A 21,706-nucleotide genomic window follows, 5' to 3' on the forward strand; every position below is an offset into this window, starting at 1 on the left:
TTTAAAATTGAAAATTGTGATGTGTTTGACCCTTCTTCATCGAATATTTTTCTATACACATTGTAAACAACACCTCTTGCTTGTGATCGCAGCGGTTTTATGGACATTTTGAAGATTTTGAAGACAAAATCCTAAAAATTAATCATCAACACAAATAATTTGACAACCAATTTGATAGTTGTCAAATAAAGTTGCCACATGAAAATCTCGTATTTTTGAAATATAAATATGCCATCAGATTCTGGTAGACCTATAAGCAGGTTTCACGGTAGTAGTGTTGTGATGTGGTTGTGTTGTGATGTGGTAGTAGTATCTAATATAAAACTATATTCATTTCATTTTAAATTAAAACCACAGAACAGTAAAAACAAAGTAATTAAGTTGTTTTTACCTTTCTGTGATTTAAACCATTTTCAAATCTGCATCAGCCACCCAAACTTTATTTAAAATCGGTCCAGCCGTTAAGAGGAGTTAAGAGACAAACAATTTTTAGTTACGGTAGTTCAATTTCCGGTTGAAGCAAGTGAATTTTCGAAAATCTCTGAATGCAGTTCTATTTATTTTTAAAAATATAGAAATGTTTCTTTTCTGCAAAACTTTCTATTTCTATTCAAGTACTTTCGTCTTTCCTTCCAGGGCCCATCGAAAAAAAATTAAAACCGAGATCCGGGGCAGATCTGGGACGAACGAAAGTTATTAAACGAATAAGTTAGAAAAGGAAACTATTAAAATCACTAAAATTATTAATTTTAGAGCATTGCAAGGAGCATTGACATTAAATTTATTAAGTATTTTTTGCTACTGCCAACATTTGTATTTGTTTGTCATGTCACATGTGTCAAATATCGCAACTTTTCTGTAATCAGTAATCACAATTCACATTTCTGTGACTGTGACATTTCACAAACAAAGTCATTGAAGCTAGAAATGGCTGAACTATTAGCCGTCCCGTTTAAAAAATCTTCCGACGTAGACATCGTCAAACCATTAAAAAATTTAATTCAAAATACGTATAGTGGTAGTCAAAGTACAGAAGACTTTAGCGATGCGATCAACGAGTTAAGCCGCCTGCGGACCGCAGCTATTTGGAAAGTGTTCGAGAAGTCCACACTGGACGATCTTTACAGGTATATTAGCGCAGTATGAGTCATTCATTATTATTGAATCATACTTCAAGTTAATAAAAACTATTTACTATCGTTGATACAAATACGATCCGTTTAGTTTATACTAAAAGATAAAAGGATTAAGAAAACGTAATCTTTCTAGCTACTATGACCAACTCGTATCACTGGAGAGTAAGATTCCCCCGCAGGAGGTGCAGATTCCGTTTAAATGGAAGGATGCCTTCGACAAAGGATCAATATTTGGCGGTCGAATGAGTCTCAGTAAGTACAACGATCAGAGAGTGCTGTTCATATATTTGTTATTACAGGAAATTAATTTTCAATGTGTTGTAGCTATAAGCTCTTTAGCTTATGAAAGAATGTGCATCCTGTTCAACATAGCAGCCATGCAGAGTGCTATAGCTGCTCAGCAGCCTCTGGACACTGAAGAATCTCTAAAACTAGCAGCTAAACTACTGCAGGTACTTAAATCCTTTCATTGATCGTTTGCTTCGTCTGACCTGTGATTGATATGCTTGTTTAAATTCACAGCAATCGGCTGGTATATTTGCATATCTGAAAGGGAACATAATGTTGGCGGTGCACCAGGAGACCACTTCCGACCTCAACCCAGACACTCTGAATGCTCTGTCACAACTGATGCTGGCTCAGGCTCAGGAAGTCATCGCTTACAAGTGTATCAGAGGTACAAACCTTAACTTAATAAAATTGTCACATTATTTATTTTATCTATAATATACAGTGGAATCTCACTAGTTTGGTATATATTGAAGTGCTGTATTAGTGAGATAATACTGTATTATTCAAATTCAAATTATAATTATTTGCAAGAATGCAGTTAAAAATATAGGTGTTGTTATTACAATTTTATAGCGCTAATACATTCTACCCACTATCTGGGTGTGCAAATATTTAATTTATATTTTATTGTCACAACTTTAAAGTGTGTTCGATCGCATAATGGAACTGGAATAAAGTTTGTCGCATTTGTCATGTAAACATATCAGACTATAATAAACACAGAATTAATTTTCACAATGGGATTAATTTTTTAGATGAAATGAAAGATAGCATGGTCGCGAAGGTGTGCGCGCAGTGCGAGGAGCTATTCACGGACGCGCTGCGCTCCATGCAGAAGGATGCGCTCAAAAATTTGTGGGAGAGAGATTGGCTATCCATGGTGAGTGTCGTCACATACGTAAAGTTACTCACATGCGATATTATAACAATATTTGACGTCATCGCGTGTGTCTCACCAGATGAGCGCGAAGCAGGCCACGTTCCGCGGGCTGACGCAGTACCACCAGGCGCAGGTGTGCCGCGCCAACAAGAGCGTGGGCGAGGAGATCGCGCGGCTGCGGCTGGCGGGCGAGATGCTGCGCGCGGCGCCGGGCGCGGGCGGCGGGCGCGTGGCCGAGCTGGCGGGCCGGGCCGCGCGCCAGCTGGCCGCCGCCGCGCGCGACAACGACTTCATCTACCACGAGCGCGTGCCCGAGGCGGCCGCGCTGGAGCCCGTGCCGCGCGCGCCCGTCGCCAAGCCGCTGCCGCCGCAGCCCCGCTGGGGCGCCGCCCCAGGTCCCGAACTTTCGTTTTACCTCTATCGTGTCCGCTTCACCGAATTTTTCGTACCCGTTCTCTTTTTTCTTTTTTCTCAAGTATAACTTAATAAATTAGAACCCCCACAAATTTGCCATAAACATTCACCGAATATTCATCCGGAGGCTCCTCTATTTGTAGTCATTTGTCAGTAGTTAGTTGAATTCACTCAAGGAGCAAAATGTTTATAATCAGTATTATGTCTCTGTACCTATAACGCCTCTGCCCGTGTGGGCGCAGACCTGTGGGAGCGGCTGCTGCCGGCGGCGGTGCACGCGGCGCTGGCGGCCAGCGACGCGCGCCGCGCCGAGCTGGTCGGCGCCGAGATCAACAAGCTGCGCGACGCCACGCAGCTGCTCAACAGGTCGGCCTCGTCATTATTTCGTTTTTACTTAGTTGACGATTAGATAATATTATCTATACTAATATTGCAAAGGTAAAGATTTCGTTCGCTCTAACGCACAAATTTCAAGAACCATTGGTCAATTCACTGTTCGATAGGCCGTTTATCGAGAACGCACGTTGAAATGCGCACTATATGTTTTTAGACCCGAAAAAGTTTCATTCTTGTTTTATTGGAAATATCTAAGGAGCTTCTCTTCTTAAATGCACGAGTAGAACAATCAGAGTTTTATTTCAAAAACACGATTTTTAAAAAATATTTAAAATATTGGAATTTTCGTATGCAGGCGTTAGTAGAAGCTCTGTTTAGTACCAAAAGAAGCCTTGAACTGAGGTCTACATGTGACAAAAATACCACATTTATTACGAGAAATCCACGAAGTTATTACGAGATATAGATTTTCAAAGAATTCAATGTCAGGGTTGTCCTTAGTAAAGAAAAAGTCAAAGCTGTTTTTAACAATTATATATAATATCATCTCTCTATTACCAAGTTTTTGTTTATGTTTTAAGTCGTTAGTTATAGTCGATATTTTAATATTATTCAATACATTATTATAGGTAGGTAATCCTTATGATATGTAATTAATTAACTGAATAAAAAAATATCTTATATTTTTAAGACAATTCAATAATATCAAATTAATAAAAATTAATCTCCTTTTTGTCAATATTTCGAAAATTGATCATAGTAATCTCATTAAAAGTCAAACGTAATTAATGGTAAAAATAGTGACAACCCTATCTTTGAATTCTTTGAAAATGTATATCTCGTAATAACTTCGTGGTTAGAATGTGGTATTTTTGTCACATGTAGTTCAAGGCTTCTTTTGGTACTAAACAGAGCTTCTACTAACGCATGCATATAATATAAAAAAATAAAAACGAAAATCAATAAAAAGTACAATATTTTCGCCTCTATCGACAATATCGAAAATTTCAAAAAGGGATAACTTGCGCCTGTAATCACTTCATATATTAGCAACATAATAAATTATCTAGTGTATCTATTTTTTTTATAAAAATTTATTTAGCTCAGTCGGCCGCGAAAATTCCAATATTTTAAATATTTTTAAAGTGAAACTTTTATTACATCGTCTCAAACTTTTTGGTCCGTGTAGCGCATATCTCGACTCGGCAACCGACCGTCACGCGACATGCGCTACACAAAGCAGTGTTCGGAACCGTTCGAATGGTTTCACTTTTACCGTGGTTTCATAAAACCACACAACATTTTTTTAAAAATCGTGTTTTCGAAATAAAACTCTGGGTGTTCTATTCGTGCATTTAAAAAATGAAGCTCCTTAGATATTTCCAATAAAACAAGAACGAAACTTTTTCGGGCCTAAAAACACATAGTGATGCGGGACAAAACTAATAAACGAATCGGCCGAGTGCGACAACTACAGTGTCAATGTGCCCGCAGCATAATGGCGTCGCTGAACCTGCCGGCGTGCATCGAGAGCGCGAGCGGCGGCGGGCTGCCCGAGTCCATCCGCAGCAAGGCGCGCGCCGTGCGCGGGGCGGGCGGGCTGGCGGCGCTGGAGCAGCTCATGGCCGACCTGCCCGACCTGCTGCAGCGCAACCGCGACATCCTCACCGAGGTGCGACACCGCGCTCTAAACGTTTATTGCATACCGATACATTTGATACATATAATTAACGACCTCATGCAGGTATTGCGATACGATGCATCGTATTACACAAAACGTACAATTAAATTTTAAAATAATAAGATAGCATCGTCTTTCGACAGAATATTATATATTATTGCCATATGATTGGGACCTAAAGCTAAACCTTGCGGAACACCCGTTTGCGACGTTAAAGACGCTCGCCGAGTTCTGAAAATGGATTTATTTTTATTCTATTAAGTATATAAATATAAGAATATCGAGTCTTTATAGTCGAGCCGATTTAATAGGCAACATTTGACGTCTATCAATTTTATCTTCGAAGAGAGGTAACCTGCTTAAAAACATCGATTAAAGTGAATTAATCGATACGGACTTGAAACATTTGTCAATCGAACTTGAAACACGTGTCAATTTTAAAATTCATCAGGCGTATCCCTGTCCCAGTATAATACACTTTCTTTCGTAAATTTAAGGAGCAAAATAAGACAAGTATAATACATAATTAAAAAAAAAACACAACGCATTTATTAATTTATGATGATTTTTATTCACAAGTAATCAATGCATTCGATTGTAGATGTCAGATTTCGATTTTTAGAGTCTCTGGTATTTAAAAAGAAAAAAGGTTTAGTGACACAAAATTGTAGCGACGTCAGTTCTTTAAATCAGAAATTTCTTATTATGTTTAGAATGGTTTATCAGTAAAATCAAATCATAAAATAACTTGTATAGGTCATTATTATTCTAAATATGTAATCGTAATTGAAAAAAGTTAAGCGAATGTGCAGTTCTAACGAAACGAAATATCATGATATTCTATGTCGTCGTTACTAGGTTACGTTGTTGAATTTTGTTGAACTGTCAAATGTTGCCTATTAAAATGGTTCTACTATAGCTCGTAGAAGTGTAGCTCAGTTGCGTGTGTCAGGCGGACCGCATGCTGCGCGAGGAGGAGCAAGCCGACGCCGCACTGCGCGCGCAGTTCGGGGCCCGCTGGGCGCGCACCGCCTCGCCGCAGCTCACGGAGGCGTTCCGCGCCAACAGCGCCAAGTACGCGCAGATCATCGACAACGCCGTGCGCGCCGACGCCATCGTGCAGCAGAAGTTCCAGCAGCACAAGGAGGTGAGACCCGCGCACAAGTACACACGCATGTCAACATTGTATCAATGTTTATCGCATAACTGCCATTGTCTTTTGCTTAAAGTAAAGCTTCCTAAACACAAAGTATACAAATTAATACAATAAAGAACGATTGTAAATTTTCATAAATACATAGTTGTGGAAAAATGTACCATTTTTCCTTTGCTCTTAAGATGTCCATATTAGACGCTTAAGAAAACTTTATATAAATAGTTCATTATGTATAAGATATTATCGAAGTGAAACTTCTTTATCGGGGTTGGAAAAAAATTTAGTGTAACATTTTTTCGTTACGCGCAATCTTGTTTTTATCCCTACCACGCGTGATTGACGTATTTCTGTAAAGTTGCATATAGTAAATTATTTTTTGAAAAATAAGGTCATAAAGAAGTTTCACTTCTTACGTGTGTACACTAGTACACGCACACATTTTTTTTTTATTAATGAAGACTAATACAAACTTGACGGATCAATAAAATGACTCAATTATTTCGCTTACAACATAGCTAATATACTGCATATACGTGCTTGTTACAATCTTAAAATATAAGTTAAACGTTTGTTGATCTACCTACGTGACTATACTGTTGATACGTACAAATATTTAGTCGCTACAGACTTTTACTCTCAACGCACCTAAAAAAGTTTCAATTCAAAATAGATTTAAACATTTTAGGATTTATCACATTATTTCACTCGGAGAAATTAAAAATGTTCCGTTATTCGTTGTCAGTTCAGTAATATCTCAACATTATGTACTCTCATTATTTAACTTATTAATATACTAGATTTCAATGGAAAACCCGCATAGTTCCCGTTCCCGTGGGATTTCCGGGATAAAACCTACCCTATGTGTTAATCCAAGTTACCTTCTATATGTGTGCTAAATTTCATTGTAATCGGTTCAGTCACAGAACAGTAAAAACATATAGAAGTGCTTTAATGTCATAATTAGTATGAAAACCAGTGTCGCCAAACCCACACATTTAAACAGATAGTTATACAGTACACTACAAGTAAACTATGTCTTTGATTGGACAGCTTAATTTGAGTAGAAACTGAATTAGGTTATAAATTCAGCATTTAAATATGTACCCTAACGCACCATGTTACGGTTTATTTTAGTATAACATCCCTAGGTATATTAGCTGTTTTGTTTCTCATTGCTCAGAAATTCCAAATTCGAAAACATTCAGCTACTCCACAACAGAGGGCGTTAATTTTCGATAGATATAACTTTGAACCTCAACACATAGAGATAAGGTTGAAATTTGTGTCACTCAACATTAATGACATTAACTTGATATTTATCTGATGCTATGCTCTAAGGGATGTCAGGCGTCAGCCTTGTTATCGATAATAATTCACAAATAAATATTTTTTTGTGCATTTTTTTTCTTTCTATTATAATATGAGTATAGCATAATGCGTCACATTTTGGAGTATGTTTATTACTACTAAGTACGTCTTTTCATATTATTATTATTAAATAAAAAACGGAATAGAATAGTATAAATCTATATTTACAAAATACAAACAGAAAATATGCATTATTTTAAATCTTGGAACTGCTGTAGGTTTGATGTATCGGTGGCCTTTGTTAGACTGCTTAGTGCTGTTCGACATCCAGTTACAGGTAAATTAGCTTGGAGAAATTTTTGCATATGTAGTGGTGTGTATATTACTCAGATCTTAGAGCGCGTTTCCACTATATCGTTCTGGCCTATACAAAAATGTTTCGATATCCTAACATTACTATTTAATTTTATACTTATTCCTAGCAACACTTTTGTTTTCAATAAAAACAAGTTTTTATTTGAAAGAAAATGGTTTTGACTTTATAAAAAAAAATATATCATTCAATTTTACGTCCTTGAGCAAACGACAAGGCGACTACCGTGAAACAATAAAATATCGTGTCCATAATAATTTGTTTCATAATTAATATTTGACCATAATAATTACGAAACAAAACAAATAAATAAATCGTCACTTGATAGTGGAAAGTGGAAATACGCACAAAACCAGAAAAAACCAGTTTACGCTGTCCACAGGTGCCACGTGCAGTCGTTTGGTACCGTTAGAACATAAAGCACATTTCATTCAAAAATTATAATTATTAATATTAGTTTAATTGATAAATTTTGTATTTGTTGATTGTTGTTATTATTTGTTATTATTGTTATAATATTTGTTGAAGTGAATTACATGTCCCGCAGCCGGAGGCCCCAAATGAAAACTCAGATGTACTTAAAAACTACATTTAATAGCTAAAATGAGACTTTTACACCCATGTCTGCACGATACAGACCGGAGTTAAAGAATGAATTTATACAGTTTAATAATTATAAAGACGTAAGCTTGGATGCTAACTAAGGGAAATCGCATCCACATTCTATTCCCGTGCGAACGGCGTATTCAGCAGTTTTGTATGAAGGCAGGGCCATAACTAGTGTTTAATTTGTGTGTAAGTGTTGTAACTTTATATTGTTAATTCAATATGGCTCCAGTGTTAAAACATGGTCGAGGCAAGCCTTTGACTTCTCAAACTAAAGAATTAAACTTTAAATGTCGTTTCTTTTTCAGGTTAGTAAATTTTTCATTTTAGTAACATTGTTAATGTAAAAGTTATATGTATGTTAAATGTGCAAATATTAAAATAAAGTCTCATCTTTTTCAGAGGAGAAACACATATAGTTTAATTTAAAATCCCTTATATATACAGGGTTACTTGTAAAACACCGGCAACCTCGCAGGACAAGATAGCTAACATCATAAGTAACAACATTTGTTCTACGACTTTTGATAATTTGTTAGATTTTATTTTCATACAAAAATAAATATTCATTTAATTTTCCGTCTGAATATTATAAACTCTACGCCTCCCAAAAATTACGTAAACAAAAAGCGAACGAGAGGGGGAAGGGGGCGTCGCGTCGTCCATCCGATAATTAATAGAACATAGACTTACAAATGTAAGGAGAGTACAATAAAAGTTTAAAAAATCATTTAAAAATAATTTATTGCGTTATGCCAAAAGTCGTAGAACAAATGTTGTTACTTATGATGTTAGCTATCTTGTCCTGCGAGGTTGCTGGTGTTTTACAAGTAACCCTGTATAAAATAAAAACTAAAAATAAAATGTTGTTTTATTTTATTTGCTGACCATACACTACTACAAACGCAAAAATTTCTCCAAGCTAATTTACCTGTAACTCGTCACGTTGCATTTATCCATTTCTCTTTTAAATAAGCCTCTTTGGGAAATCTATAAATAAATTGGTCAAATGAAAGCTAAGGAAAAAAAAAATAAAATTCAATATTTATAATGTTTGTCTTTTCTAAAGTATCGATACTATCGATATGCGCCACAATCATCACTAAACCGACATTCGTTTGTTTATTGCAATAATATTCCAGAAAGTCTTGTTTTCTGTTCAATCTATAAAAGTACTAATTTCTTAATACATAAGGTTCATTTTGACTAGATATTTGTATACAATTTTGACAAATTACGACAAGCGAAGTTATAACATAAAATATAATTAAAATAAATAAAAATAAGACGTACCGATGGTATGAAATGCCTCCGTTGCTGATATTATTTCGTCTGCTATAATTTTTGCACTCTAATACCGAACAACACGTCCTAATTAATGAATAAATATGGAAAAAAGATTTGACAGCTGACAACCGACTCGAATATTTTTCTGCGCATAACTGAGAGCAAGTTAGGTGATCTTACCTTACCAGTGACACGTGGGCCACGCCCACATCGCACTTCTATCTACTTTACTGTTCTGTGGGTTCAGTAGTATTTGCGTGAAAGAGTAACAAACACACACACACACACATCCTCACAAACTTTCGCATTTATAATATTAGTAGGTAAAACTGCTTTTTACATTATCTCTCTGATTAAATTTTTTAATTTATCTATCAAATTAAATACTTAATTAAATAAATAATAATATTACCTTCACAATCGCCTAACAACGGTTTAGAGCAATCTTCCGTATAAAATACGTATTTAAGGCGATGGAAACGATTCAACTATAAATTTATATTTTAAGTTTTAACATGGTATGCATAATAAATAACCTTATATTTCGTGTTTCTCAGAAATAATTCAGAAGAGAACTTAATACAACGGTTCCGTGAGATGGGAGAGCATCTAGACATTAGACGAATTTAGACAGGAGCTTCTACTCATGAAACTGAACAATTTTTGTTCTACAACTTTGCTGAATTCGTAAAAAAAAATTGGACTTTGTAAGGAAACTTCGCTAATCAGCTGACCGATTTCCATACAAAGTCCAATTTTTTTTCTACGAATTCAGCAAAGTTGTAGAACAAAAGTTGTTCAGTTTCATGAGAAGAAGCTCCTGTCAAAATGCGTCTGACGTCTTACCAGTCACCCTGTATAATATTATTTTTTATTGACTTAGGGCCGATTTTTCAATGCTTGGATAAAACTTATTCGTCGAATAATGTATAAAACTACCATTTCAAAAACTATTCTAATTGCACGTATTTGACAGTTTACGTGACATTTTAATATTATCGTGTTATACTTTATTGGACGGATAAGTTTTATCCAAGCATTGAAAAATCGGCCCTTATCGAAATTTTCCTGACTTATAGAAATTTTCCCCACAAAGAGAAATTTTCCTGACGTATAGATATTTTCCTGGCCTATAGAAATTTTGCTGGCTTATAGAAATTTTCCTGGCTAATAGAAATTTTCCTGACGTATAAAAATTTTGCTGGCTTATAGAAATTTTCCCGACGCATATAAATTTTCCTGACGTATAAAAATTTTCCTGGCTTATAGAATTTTTCCTGACGTATAGAAATTTTCCGGATTTATGGAAATTTTCCTTTCTTATAGAAATTTTCCCGACTTATGGAATTTTTCCTGACGTATAGAAATTTTCCGAATTTTTCCTGACGAATAGAAATTTTCCGGACTTATGGAAATTTTTCCTGACTTATCGTAATTTTCCCGACTTATCGTAATTTTCCCGACTTATGGATTTTTCCTGGCGTATAGAAATTTTCCTGGCTAATAGAATTTTTCCTGGCGTATAGAAATTTTCCTGACGTATAGAAATTTTCCGGACGCATAGAAATTTTTCCGACGCATAGAAATTTTCCTGACGTATAGAAATTATCCTGACGTATATAAATTTTCCTGGCTTATATAAATTTTCCTCAATGGAAATTTTCTTTGTTTATAGAAATTTTTATATTATTTTTTTTTAAAGCAAAAATGGAAAATCATCGGCAGATCACTCTTCGTGACGTCTCTTTCTAATCTTTCGCATAAGGTGGAACGTATCATATTCTCGTATAGTATTAAATGAGCGAGCGTGTCGGCAGAGCATCGAGCTGCTGAGCCGCAGCGAGGGCGAGATCGACGCGGACGTGCCGGAGGCGCCGGCGCCTTGCGGGGCGGACGGCGACGCGGCGCGGGCCCTGCGCGCGCTCGTGGCCGACGTGGAGGCGCTCAAGGCGGAGCGCGACGAGCTGGAGGCGGCGCTCAAGGACGCCACGCTGGACCTGCGCGAGCGCTTCCTGGCGGCGCTGGCGGCCGACGGCGCGCTGGACGAGCCCGCGCTGTCGGCCGCCGCGCTGGGCGCCGCGCTGGCGCCGCTGCAGCGCCGCGCCGCCGCGTCGCTGGCCGCGCAGGAGCGCCTGGCGGCCGAGCTGCAGGCGGCGCACGCGCGGCTCGCGGCGGAGCGCGGCGGCGCCAGCGGCCGGGACGCCGCGCTCGGCAAGCTGTGCGCGGCGCACGACGCCTACCAGGACCTCACCGGCAACCTGCGAGAGGGCGTCAAGTTCTACAACGACCTCACGCAGGTACGCTTCTGGCCGGTTACGATTATTGTGCGAATATAATAGTTCCAGTTTACCTAAATTGAAAAAAGATAAAAAAACATATTTTCATACTCACTAAATATTATTTTCTATTAAATTTTTATCTAATAAATTGTCGAGTAGGTATATTTTATAGATGTTTCATAATTTATTGAATATTTTAATAACGAGTCTCTCATTTCCGTGCCCAGCTGCTAGTGGCGTTCCAGAACAAAGTGTCGGACTTCTGCTTCGCGCGCAAGACGGAGAAGGAGGAGCTGCTGAAAGACCTGACGCAGGAGGCGTCGCGCGGCACCGCCCGCCCCGCGCCCAGCCCCCCGCAGCACCACGTCGACGCCGCCAACGAGGTGACTGTACATACACGTACACATACACCCACTCACACCTGCGTTTTGACGACAACAACTACAAATCAGAATAAGTATTCTGAACAACAATTTTCGAGAATCACTGTGTATATTCATGGTGATATTTTTGTGGAATCATGTCGTATATCAGCAATTACAAAAATAAATTGTATGAACTCTAAACTAAAGTTTCTGTTAATGTTTATGTTGTGACACACAAAATAGTAATGCCTAAAATTATAATGATTACACTTAGGTAAAAAATTAAACTAGGTTTGTTTGTGTATTAATATTACGCATTTTTGTTTGTAAATGGCTGTTTCTTTCTGAAATAAATAAATCCAAAATATTTCTAATTCAGTTTCAATGTAAAATTCATTTTGTATTATTTCCCTTATCTAGCCGGCGGTGGTGAAGAAGGAGGCGCCCCCTCGGCCGCCGCCCCCCAGCGCCGGCTCCGCCCCCGCGGCCACGTCCTCCGCGCTGCCCTACCCCGCGCAACCACAAGGTGACACTTTGAATAACAAATTTCATACAAAGTGCAATATTACGGTCCAAATCGATAATATGACAGCTTATTAGCAGCCAATACATTTAAATTCTCTTTTATTGTGTACTAGCTTACCGCCCGCGGCTTCGCCCGCTTTGTCTAACACCTAATAAATTATATACTAAAACCTTCCTCTTGAATCACTCTATCTATTAAAAAAAAACCGCATCAAAATCCGTTGCGTAGTTTTAAAGATTTAAGAATACAAAGGGACATAGGGACAGAGAAAGCGACTTTGTTTTATACTATGTAGTGATTTAGTCCGGGATACATGGCCCATTTTTGCAAGTGATTACTATCAAGCTAATTTTTCGGGAGTAGCTTTATTTTGATGAGATGCCCAATAATTTCATGTACGAAACTCTCGATTGTGGTAGCTTACAGAGGTAACAAGGATAAAATTTTTTAATTTGACGGTTCTCAAATATTTATTACGCAATTTGTAGGACAATATGTCTGTTGAATTATATAAGTATTAAATAAGTGAAAATAAAAAAATCAGCTGGTTAGTAATCATTTATGATGACTTCGTTATCGATACACATTGGAAAGGGGGACTCTTTGATCAAACCATAGATTTTGTAGGACAAATATTTTTTCGAATAATTTAGATAATTATCTTGAGATTGAACAAAAAAAAACATTCAGTTAGTGATTAATATTCGAGAACCATCAAATCAAAATATTTTATCCTTGTTTCCTCTGGTAGCTACCACAATCGAGAGTTTCGTACATGAAATTATTGGGCATCTCATCAAAATAAAGCTACTCACGAAAAATTAGCTTGATAGTAATCACTTGCAAAAATGGGCGATGTATCCCGGACTAATTTTGTAATATATTAATATCATTAAAAATAGTAACTATTGAGTTTTATACCGAATCATCTTGGTGTGCTATATAATGTACTGGTGGGGTGTGCAGGCATGCCGCTGCCGTACGGCGCGGCGCCGTACGCCGTGTACGCGCCCATGCCCGCGATGTACAACCCGTACGCCACGCTGCCGTACCCGCACCACGCGCGCCCGCAGCAGCCCTACCAGCCCTACCAGTACCCGCCACCGCCTGCCGGCTACCCGCAGCCGCCGCCCGCCGGCTACAACCCCTACCCGCCCGCGCCGCAGTAACACCACCCCACATACCCCATACACCCCACAACCCCACACACACACACACACACAAGAATATACAATGCAAAGGTATCCCTTTGTAAAAATAATTGTTTATATTTTTTGTACTACGTAAATCCGATACTATAAACGGGAATCTATTGTATTTTTCCCAAAGATCATAATATATTATTTGTAGAAAGCGTATAACGAAACTTATTTTTATAACTCTGTCAAGAATTAGATATAAGTTGCATTTCATAAGGTTCTAATATGATATTGTATGTTCGTTATTAACTTCATAATATAACAAACAAGTTATCGAGGCTTACTTATAAGCTACGAGCCTTCGAAAAGTATAAAAATTATGAGTGTTAAATTTTTTAAACACAACTTTGACACGAAGGTAGACCATACTTAGAGAATATTTAAATTCTATCTCATTTTTTTCGAAATAAATAAAAGCGTCTATTCACAAACGATATTTCAGTATTTATACCTGATAAAATTAATTCTGCTAACATGCTGTAATAAATCCGATACAGTTGTATGGTCTGCCAACAACAGGTGTCTAACTCACGGTATGGAATGAAAGGAAACAAGGAATGGTGCGATCTTATACAGGTGTTGGATATTGTATAATGCATTTCTATGTAAGGCTCAACATGTAACATTCTAATATTTTATTAGACTTTGAAATTATTATTATAAGAGTTGTGATTGTTGAATATTCAAATTATTATTATTAGATATTATATCCTTCAATGTTACTGAATTAATTTTTACTGTATGTAGTTATACATCAATATGCTTGTGAATAATGTGTACTAATTCATCTGATCTGCTGTAGGTGGAACTTCGTAGGCTGTAGGTGCTACGACGTGCGCGGTTACAATGCATTAGTTCCAAATATTTATTTTAATGAATTTACCAAACTATATTTCTCATGGCTGGGAAATATTTCATTGAATGTTAATTTTAATTCATTGGTATTTTGATAAGTTGATAATTATATTTTTATCTAAACAGTTGTTTTTTATTGAACAAAAAATTTACCCTGAGTGACTTAAAGATTAATTAATGTAAATCTATTGAAAAGTTATCAAAATGGTTGTTGGACTGCAAACAAACTCATCCTCTTTAAGATATATAGATTAATTGAACAACCTGTCTTATTCTACTCATCCCTTTGATAGGATAAAATAAAATATATTTTTTTTATTAAGTTGGAGCAGTATAAATAATAATTTATGCAAATGCTATGGTTTCCCCAAAACCCTTGTACTGATTACAAAAGTAAATACTTTTTACTGGTTTCCTTGTATCTGTATAATGAATGATCATTAACATATAAATAAGTAAAAGCTCCATAATCAGAAAATTCATAGCCCATAATTCATATAATATGTAATTGATATAGGATATAGAAATGGATTACTATGCTAAGTAAGTTGAGTCAGAGATTTGAGAAATAAAAACAAAAAAGCGATCACATTTGGCTATTTATTAAATTAAAACATCTAAAACTTTATGCAACATAATGATTGAGAGCTCAGTATTTTGGTGCGGGGCATTCCTCCTTGCTGTAGTCTCTGTTGGGAGAGTAGAACTGCAATAAGAGTATCAATATTAAAATAATATACATTTAGATACATACACAATACTTGTAGCATGTAATTTTAATTTGAAAAATATACATAGTAAATCCTTTACAATAAATAAAAAATATTTCAAATTGATAATCTCGCAAGTGTTATATGAAACAGTTAACCTTGTACTGCTTGTTTCTGTACTCCTCCCAGGGCTCAGGATTGCTCTTCTTGTTCCACGACACATCGGGGTTGCGGAGGGCCAGACGCAGGGTGTAGAACACTGACGCTCCACAACCCAAACCCACACACACAAACAGGGGGATCAACTGAAAACGTAATTTATAATTAACTTATTTCAGTTTCCTATATATATACTTAATGAAAATAGGTCAGTTGAAGCAGTAATGAGTTGATAGGAGTTGAAATAACATTGTATAACTACAAAATAGGATAAATATTAACTGTGTTTAGTTACAGGAAAATTAATCGTTAAAGAGTCATCATTAAAACAAATAAACTTTATTGTTTTGGAAATGTACATTGATACTACTTAAAGTTTTTAATAAAAATCGGTACTAATTCCAACGAAGCTTATATGATTAAGTTTATATCACTTTCATGACATACAAACTGTAACAGATATGTGAGAAAATAAAATCATAATGAGTATAAGAACGATTCGAGGTTAATTATGTAAGCAATTATAGGTAATGTTGAAAGTATATTGAATACTGTATTTACTTACGGCCTTGTGCTTTTTAAGACTTTGAATACTGAGACCTTGCATATTGAATGTTTTATTATAACCTTTTCGTTACTATTCTATTCTGAAAATACTGCGTAAAATTGCTTTCGACTATGTACACTTCTGAAAATTTTATTGATAAAATTGACAATCTGACGCATTGCGCAGACTTTGTTGCCAACATATAAAATATGAATTGATTTCTTTATCATTTTCAGAAATTAAACTAAAATTAATATAAGCTATTGAAATATACATATTTCAATATGTTCTTAAATATAAATTGCATTATTAAATATAATAGTTTTATTGTCTAACATAATTTTAAGTATCTATGAACATAATATTGACATTAAAAAAGTGTATTGCTGAATGACAAATCTACCAAGACTAGAATTTTTAGATTTTTATTGTTATTAAAATATATAACCTATTCTTTAATGATTCGGTGCTATTTATTTAAAAATATTTTGATTAAGTGGAAGCGAATAATCTAAGGAACAAAATGAGCTTTTTGTTGTGAGTATAACCGCAATATCGTTTTTAATAGTTAAGGTCTATTTTTAACAAGACTTCCTGTCGTTTGACGTCTTGTTTATTTCCTAAAATTCATTATTTTATGTTTTGTATTTATGAAAGTTTATTTTTTTATAAATTAAAAAATATTGTATCCTAATAGATAGTGTTCGCATTTTCAAAATATTGAACAACGCATTGTATGTATATGTTTTGAAACACGAAAGTTTTGTGCTAACTTTTCCAGTGGTAGCCGGTCAAACAAGACTTTTAAGCCAAAGAAGAACATCCCAGAGGGCACCCACCAATATGATCTCATGCGGCATGCGGCGGCGACCCTGGGCTCGGGCAACCTGCGGCTGGCCGTCATGCTGCCCGAGGGGGAGGACCTCAACGAGTGGGTCGCCGTCAACAGTGAGACTTTCAAATATAGACTAGCATTTAATAATTATTTTAACAATACATTTGGTATAAGAAATTGTATAAATTTTATTTAAATGAAAAAAAAAGTAATATTGTAAATTTTAATTGTATCCAGTTCTTCAGAAATGAATGAGTAATGTTTGTGTGAGGCAATGTGATTGTGCAAAACAGTATTGTTGTACAGATATGGTTGCTTGCTGCCACAGGAAGTTGATTCACACCAGCTGGCCATTGTGTATAATGTGCAATATTAAATTGACTGAACTAAGAACTTTACCACATCTTAATATAAATATTAAATAAACATAGAAAATGTCATAGATATTTGTTGTTAAATAAACAATGACCTAAAAGGTACTTAATGAAGGAATTGAATTGTATTGTATCTAATTTTTATTTTTTAATAAGTTATTTTTAAACACACTTGTGAATATTATACTTGGTCTACATAATATGTATAATGTATATATGTATTATATAAATGTTTCAGCTGTAGACTTCTTCAACCAGATCAACATGTTGTACGGCACAATAACAGAGTTCTGCACGGAGGAGTCGTGTGCGGTGATGTCCGCGGGGCCCAAGTACGAGTACCACTGGGCCGACGGACACACCGTCAAGAAGCCCATCAAGTGCTCCGCCCCCAAGTACATTGACTACCTGATGACGTGGGCCCAGGATCAACTCGATGATGAAACACTGTTTCCCTCCAAAATAGGTATGAATTTTTTAAATCTTTAACATTATACATGTAATAAGTGAACCGTAGCTTATCAGTTCAGAGAGATAACATTAATTTAATATTTCAGTTTACTTTTTAATGGAATGTAATATAATATGATAACGAAACAATGAATTGTTCCAATTTAATTCTGTAACTCATAATAAAAAACATGGTTTTAAGTTTAATGTTTATTACTTTCTGTAAAATAAAAAATGAGGCAAGATAATCACTACATAGTATAAAACAAAGTCGCTTTCTCTGTCCCTATGTCCCTTTGTATGCTTAAATCTTTAAAACTACGCAACGGATTTTCATGCGGTTTTTTTTAATAGATAGAGTGATTTAGGAGGAAGGTTTTAGTATATAATTTATTAGGTTTTAGACCAAGCGGGCGAAGCCGTGGGCGGTAAGCTAGTATAATATAAATAAGAAAAAATGTTGATCACTGCGTTGTGTGCGCAGGTGTGCCGTTCCCCAAGAACTTCCTGGTGATGGCGAAGACGATCCTCAAGCGGCTGTTCCGCGTGTACGCGCACATCTACCACCAGCACTTCCCCGAGGTGGTGCAGCTCGGCGAGGAGGCTCACCTCAACACCTCCTTCAAGCACTTCATCTTCTTTGTGCAGGTACTATCCCAATGTGGCTTCTGTATGTCTATTATCTTACAATTTACTTTATTGCTAAGCAAACATTTAATGAAATAAAATGTATAATTGGTAAGTCACCCTAAAATTGTAAACAAGTTACAATCTTGTGGCTAGATTAGCCATAAGATTGTTCTTATAAGTATTATAAATTCATTTTACAATCTTATGGTGACATACATTCTCGATAATATAAAAATAATGTGAAAAACCGAACATAATTTATTTAGTTTAAATTGGACTGTAACATAGTCGTCCTTATCCTACTTCCTACTAATATTATAATTATATATGCGAAAGTTTGTAAGGATGTGTGTGTGTGTGTGTGTTTGTTACTCTTTTACGCAAAAACTACTGAACCGAATTCAATTAAATTAAGCGTACATATAGAGGGTAACTTGGATGAACACATAGGATAGGTTTTATCCCGGAAATCCCACGGTAATTATGCGAGTTTTTCTTTGAAAACGCGGGCGAAGCCGCGGGCGGAAATCTAGTTATAAATAATGATGAGATGCGCGTTTCCAGGAGTTCAACCTGATCGAGCGACGCGAGCTGGCGCCGCTGCAGGAACTCATCGAGAAGCTCACCGCCAAGGAGGCGCGATGAGGACTCACACCACCCTCCCCCCCTCCCCCCACTCTATCTCACTCACTCTCACTCTCTCTCTGTCACATCTCTTCTTCATCATCTTCTCTTACCTTAAAAATACGGAAATAGCGAAACATATGAAAGCCATCGCAATGTTTACATGGCCATAGAAACGGAGAGAAATGAAATGAAATGGACTTTACAATTTTAGTACGCTATTTGACTGAATACAGAGTGCCTAGTTACTCTCTCCGATTTTTTATATATGAACTCTAAAGTGTAGCGAAATAAAAGCGATAAACGGAATTTCCTTAATAATAACTGAGTTTTATATGACAGTCGAGAAGCCGCGCTCGACGCCCGACCACTGCCTTAGCGCTCGCGAGAGATTACGTGTTTATATGTAAAGAGGATCTAGATTTGATACAGAAATATATCAATTATTATAAGATGTGGGACGATTCATCATTCGCAGTTCCGATCTCGTCCCGGTTTATATAAGAATAGATTAAACATTAGTTATTTATATTATATCTGTTTTTTTTTTAATCAAATTGTATTACTTTTTTTTTATAACTCAAATGGAAAAAATAATCTTTTTTATTTGACAGTTAAATAACCTGTGAAAATTATAATAAAAACATTTATTTGCTGTTTCAACTATTTTCGGCATTAATACTGTGTTTATTTTCTTAACACTGCAGACTTATCAATAAGTAAACAAATAAAAAAAGAAGCGCGTGTGCCGAGCACACGTGTCAGGAGTGAAACTTCTTTGTCAAAGTTACAAAAATCGTCGCCTAAGTCCATGGCGTGACGGTATTGCCATGACGTGATATTGAAATTTTACTCTCAACTCGCCTAAAGAAGTTTCACTTCAAAAACTTAACACGGCAAAAGTTTGAAACGAATTAGTTTAAGTTCCTTATTTATTTATTGTGATGAATTGAACTCGAGTGCACGAGCATTCGAGTTACACTTAATTTAGTTTATATTCTATTTGTAGAGAGCACTCGATGTATAAGTTTATTTAACAAAATATCTCATAGTTTAAGTGTAGATATTGAATGCATTTCATTTACATTTGTTGATTTAGTGTACACTCACATAGTACGATTTATTTATAATGATTTTGTATTTGAAGCAAATGTATTATACGGAATATCAAATATACTGTTTTATTATTTATATCCTCATTTCCTTCCTTGTGTACGTTGTTAGGTTTGAGAACAATATTTATCACCATTGAGTTCGTTCTAGGGAAGCACCATACCAATCATTCACATTCATTTACCGGAGTTTGGTTAGCTACAACTTTGTAGACCTTTTGCGTCCACATAAAAAAAATTCCTCTCCTACTTATAGTAATCCTTTGCGTAAAAAAATGTGTGCGTGTACTAGTGTACACACGTAAGAAGTGAAACTTCTTTATGACCTTATTTTTCGAAAAAATATTTACTATATGCAACTTTACAGAAATACGTCAATCACGCGTGGTAGGGATAAGAAAAAGATGGCGCGTAACGAAAAAATGTTACACTAAATTTTTTTCCAACCCCAATAAAGTAGTTTCACTTCAATAATAATTTAAGTACGAGGCTCTTTGTCCAACGAACCGTCTCCAGTGTCTCAACTAAAATTCCACCTCATTACATGGGTCTTAACTCTTAACAGTAAAAGCTTTGAGTATCACTTTGCCGAACATTAGGTGATTCAGCCAAATATTAAGTAAAGCTGCCCAATATCGAATAAAAAACCAATAATCGGACTATCTCTTGTAATCACATTCTTGGACGAACATCTATAAGTGAAACATATTAGGTATGTTGGTATGTTGCATCTGCTCTAAATATGAGTGGTAACACGAGAATTCAGACACTTATTATGATTAAAAATTATTCTTGTCTTATTGAATACTAGCTGTGCTCCGCGGTTTCACCCGCGTGGCTCCGCTCCTGTTGAACTTAGGGACTAGGGTGATGATATGTAGCCTATAACTTTCCTCGATAAATGGGCTATGACCTTAGGCTATGACTATCTATCTAACACCGAAAGAATTTTTAAAATAGGATCAGTAGTAGTTCTTGAGATTAGCGCGTACAAACAAACAAACATACAAAAAACAAACTTTCAGCTTTAACTATAAAAAATAGTAATTTTTACAAATTTCGTGTGTTTGTTCCGGCTAATCTCCGGAACGGCTGGACCGATTTTGATGGGACTTTGTCTTTAAGATAGAAGTATTTATAAGCAAACGTATATATGTATTATTAAATAAGTATTACATATTAAGTACGTTCCGACTTACTTATCCACTTTATGGTAAAATCAAAACCTAGTGGTTTACATCTTTGAAGACGTTTTAGGATTTTTGTTAATGAGAAATGGAGATTTTCCTCATTAAGCTACACGTAGGTACACGTCGTTGCGAATATTTTTATGTAAAACGCTTTAATAATTTATATGCAAACAAACTAAGAAAGTTGATGTCAACTTTTGTACTATTCATTAATAATCTATTATGTTCCCGACAAACTCTAGCAATGACGCTGTTGAAGCCTAAATTGGTTCTATATCTTTTGACAAAAAATACATTGGTTTTTCTAGAGTATCTCCTCGGAACAGCTATATTAATTTTTGATAGAAGATTAGGACAAATATACGAATTTGTAACAATTTTAT

At 35.9% G+C, this 21,706-nt stretch overlaps 3 protein-coding genes across 3 annotated transcripts; 2 read left to right on the forward strand and 1 right to left on the reverse strand.

Annotated features, from left to right (window-relative positions):
- The first annotated feature begins 845 nt into the window (after positions 1-845).
- On the forward strand, positions 846-14,815 carry ALiX (programmed cell death 6-interacting protein-like protein AliX). Its single transcript, XM_089695361.1, has 13 exons — positions 846-1,127; positions 1,270-1,388; positions 1,461-1,588; positions 1,659-1,812; positions 2,183-2,307; positions 2,387-2,702; positions 2,964-3,087; positions 4,552-4,729; positions 5,691-5,885; positions 11,286-11,765; positions 11,975-12,130; positions 12,533-12,638; positions 13,605-14,815. Exons 1-13 carry the CDS (start codon positions 928-930, stop codon positions 13,805-13,807), a joined length of 2,484 nt encoding a protein of 827 aa, XP_089551487.1. The 5' UTR covers positions 846-927; the 3' UTR covers positions 13,808-14,815.
- Positions 14,816-15,274: 459 nt separating this feature from the next.
- ND-MLRQ (NADH dehydrogenase (ubiquinone) MLRQ subunit) lies at positions 15,275-16,287 on the reverse strand. The gene is made up of 3 exons (XM_089695196.1): positions 16,127-16,287; positions 15,561-15,707; positions 15,275-15,398 (listed from the first exon to the last, which is right to left on the reverse strand). The coding sequence occupies exons 1-3, from the start codon at positions 16,166-16,168 to the stop codon at positions 15,342-15,344; spliced, it is 246 nt and encodes an 81-aa protein (XP_089551322.1). The 5' UTR covers positions 16,169-16,287; the 3' UTR covers positions 15,275-15,341.
- A 205-nt stretch (positions 16,288-16,492) lies between these two features.
- Positions 16,493-20,195, forward strand: mats (MOB kinase activator-like 1). Its single transcript, XM_089695332.1, has 5 exons — positions 16,493-16,645; positions 16,890-17,056; positions 17,556-17,783; positions 18,252-18,415; positions 18,962-20,195. The coding sequence occupies exons 1-5, from the start codon at positions 16,632-16,634 to the stop codon at positions 19,040-19,042; spliced, it is 654 nt and encodes a 217-aa protein (XP_089551458.1). The 5' UTR covers positions 16,493-16,631; the 3' UTR covers positions 19,043-20,195.
- Positions 20,196-21,706: the final 1,511 nt, after the last annotated feature.

Source organism: Colias philodice, chromosome 5, assembly GCF_061535455.1.
Source record: "Colias philodice isolate Cphi_HAF_F1 chromosome 5, ilColPhil1 Martin Lab GWU primary, whole genome shotgun sequence".
In the NCBI taxonomy this organism is placed as follows: Eukaryota; Metazoa; Arthropoda; class Insecta; order Lepidoptera; family Pieridae; genus Colias; species Colias philodice.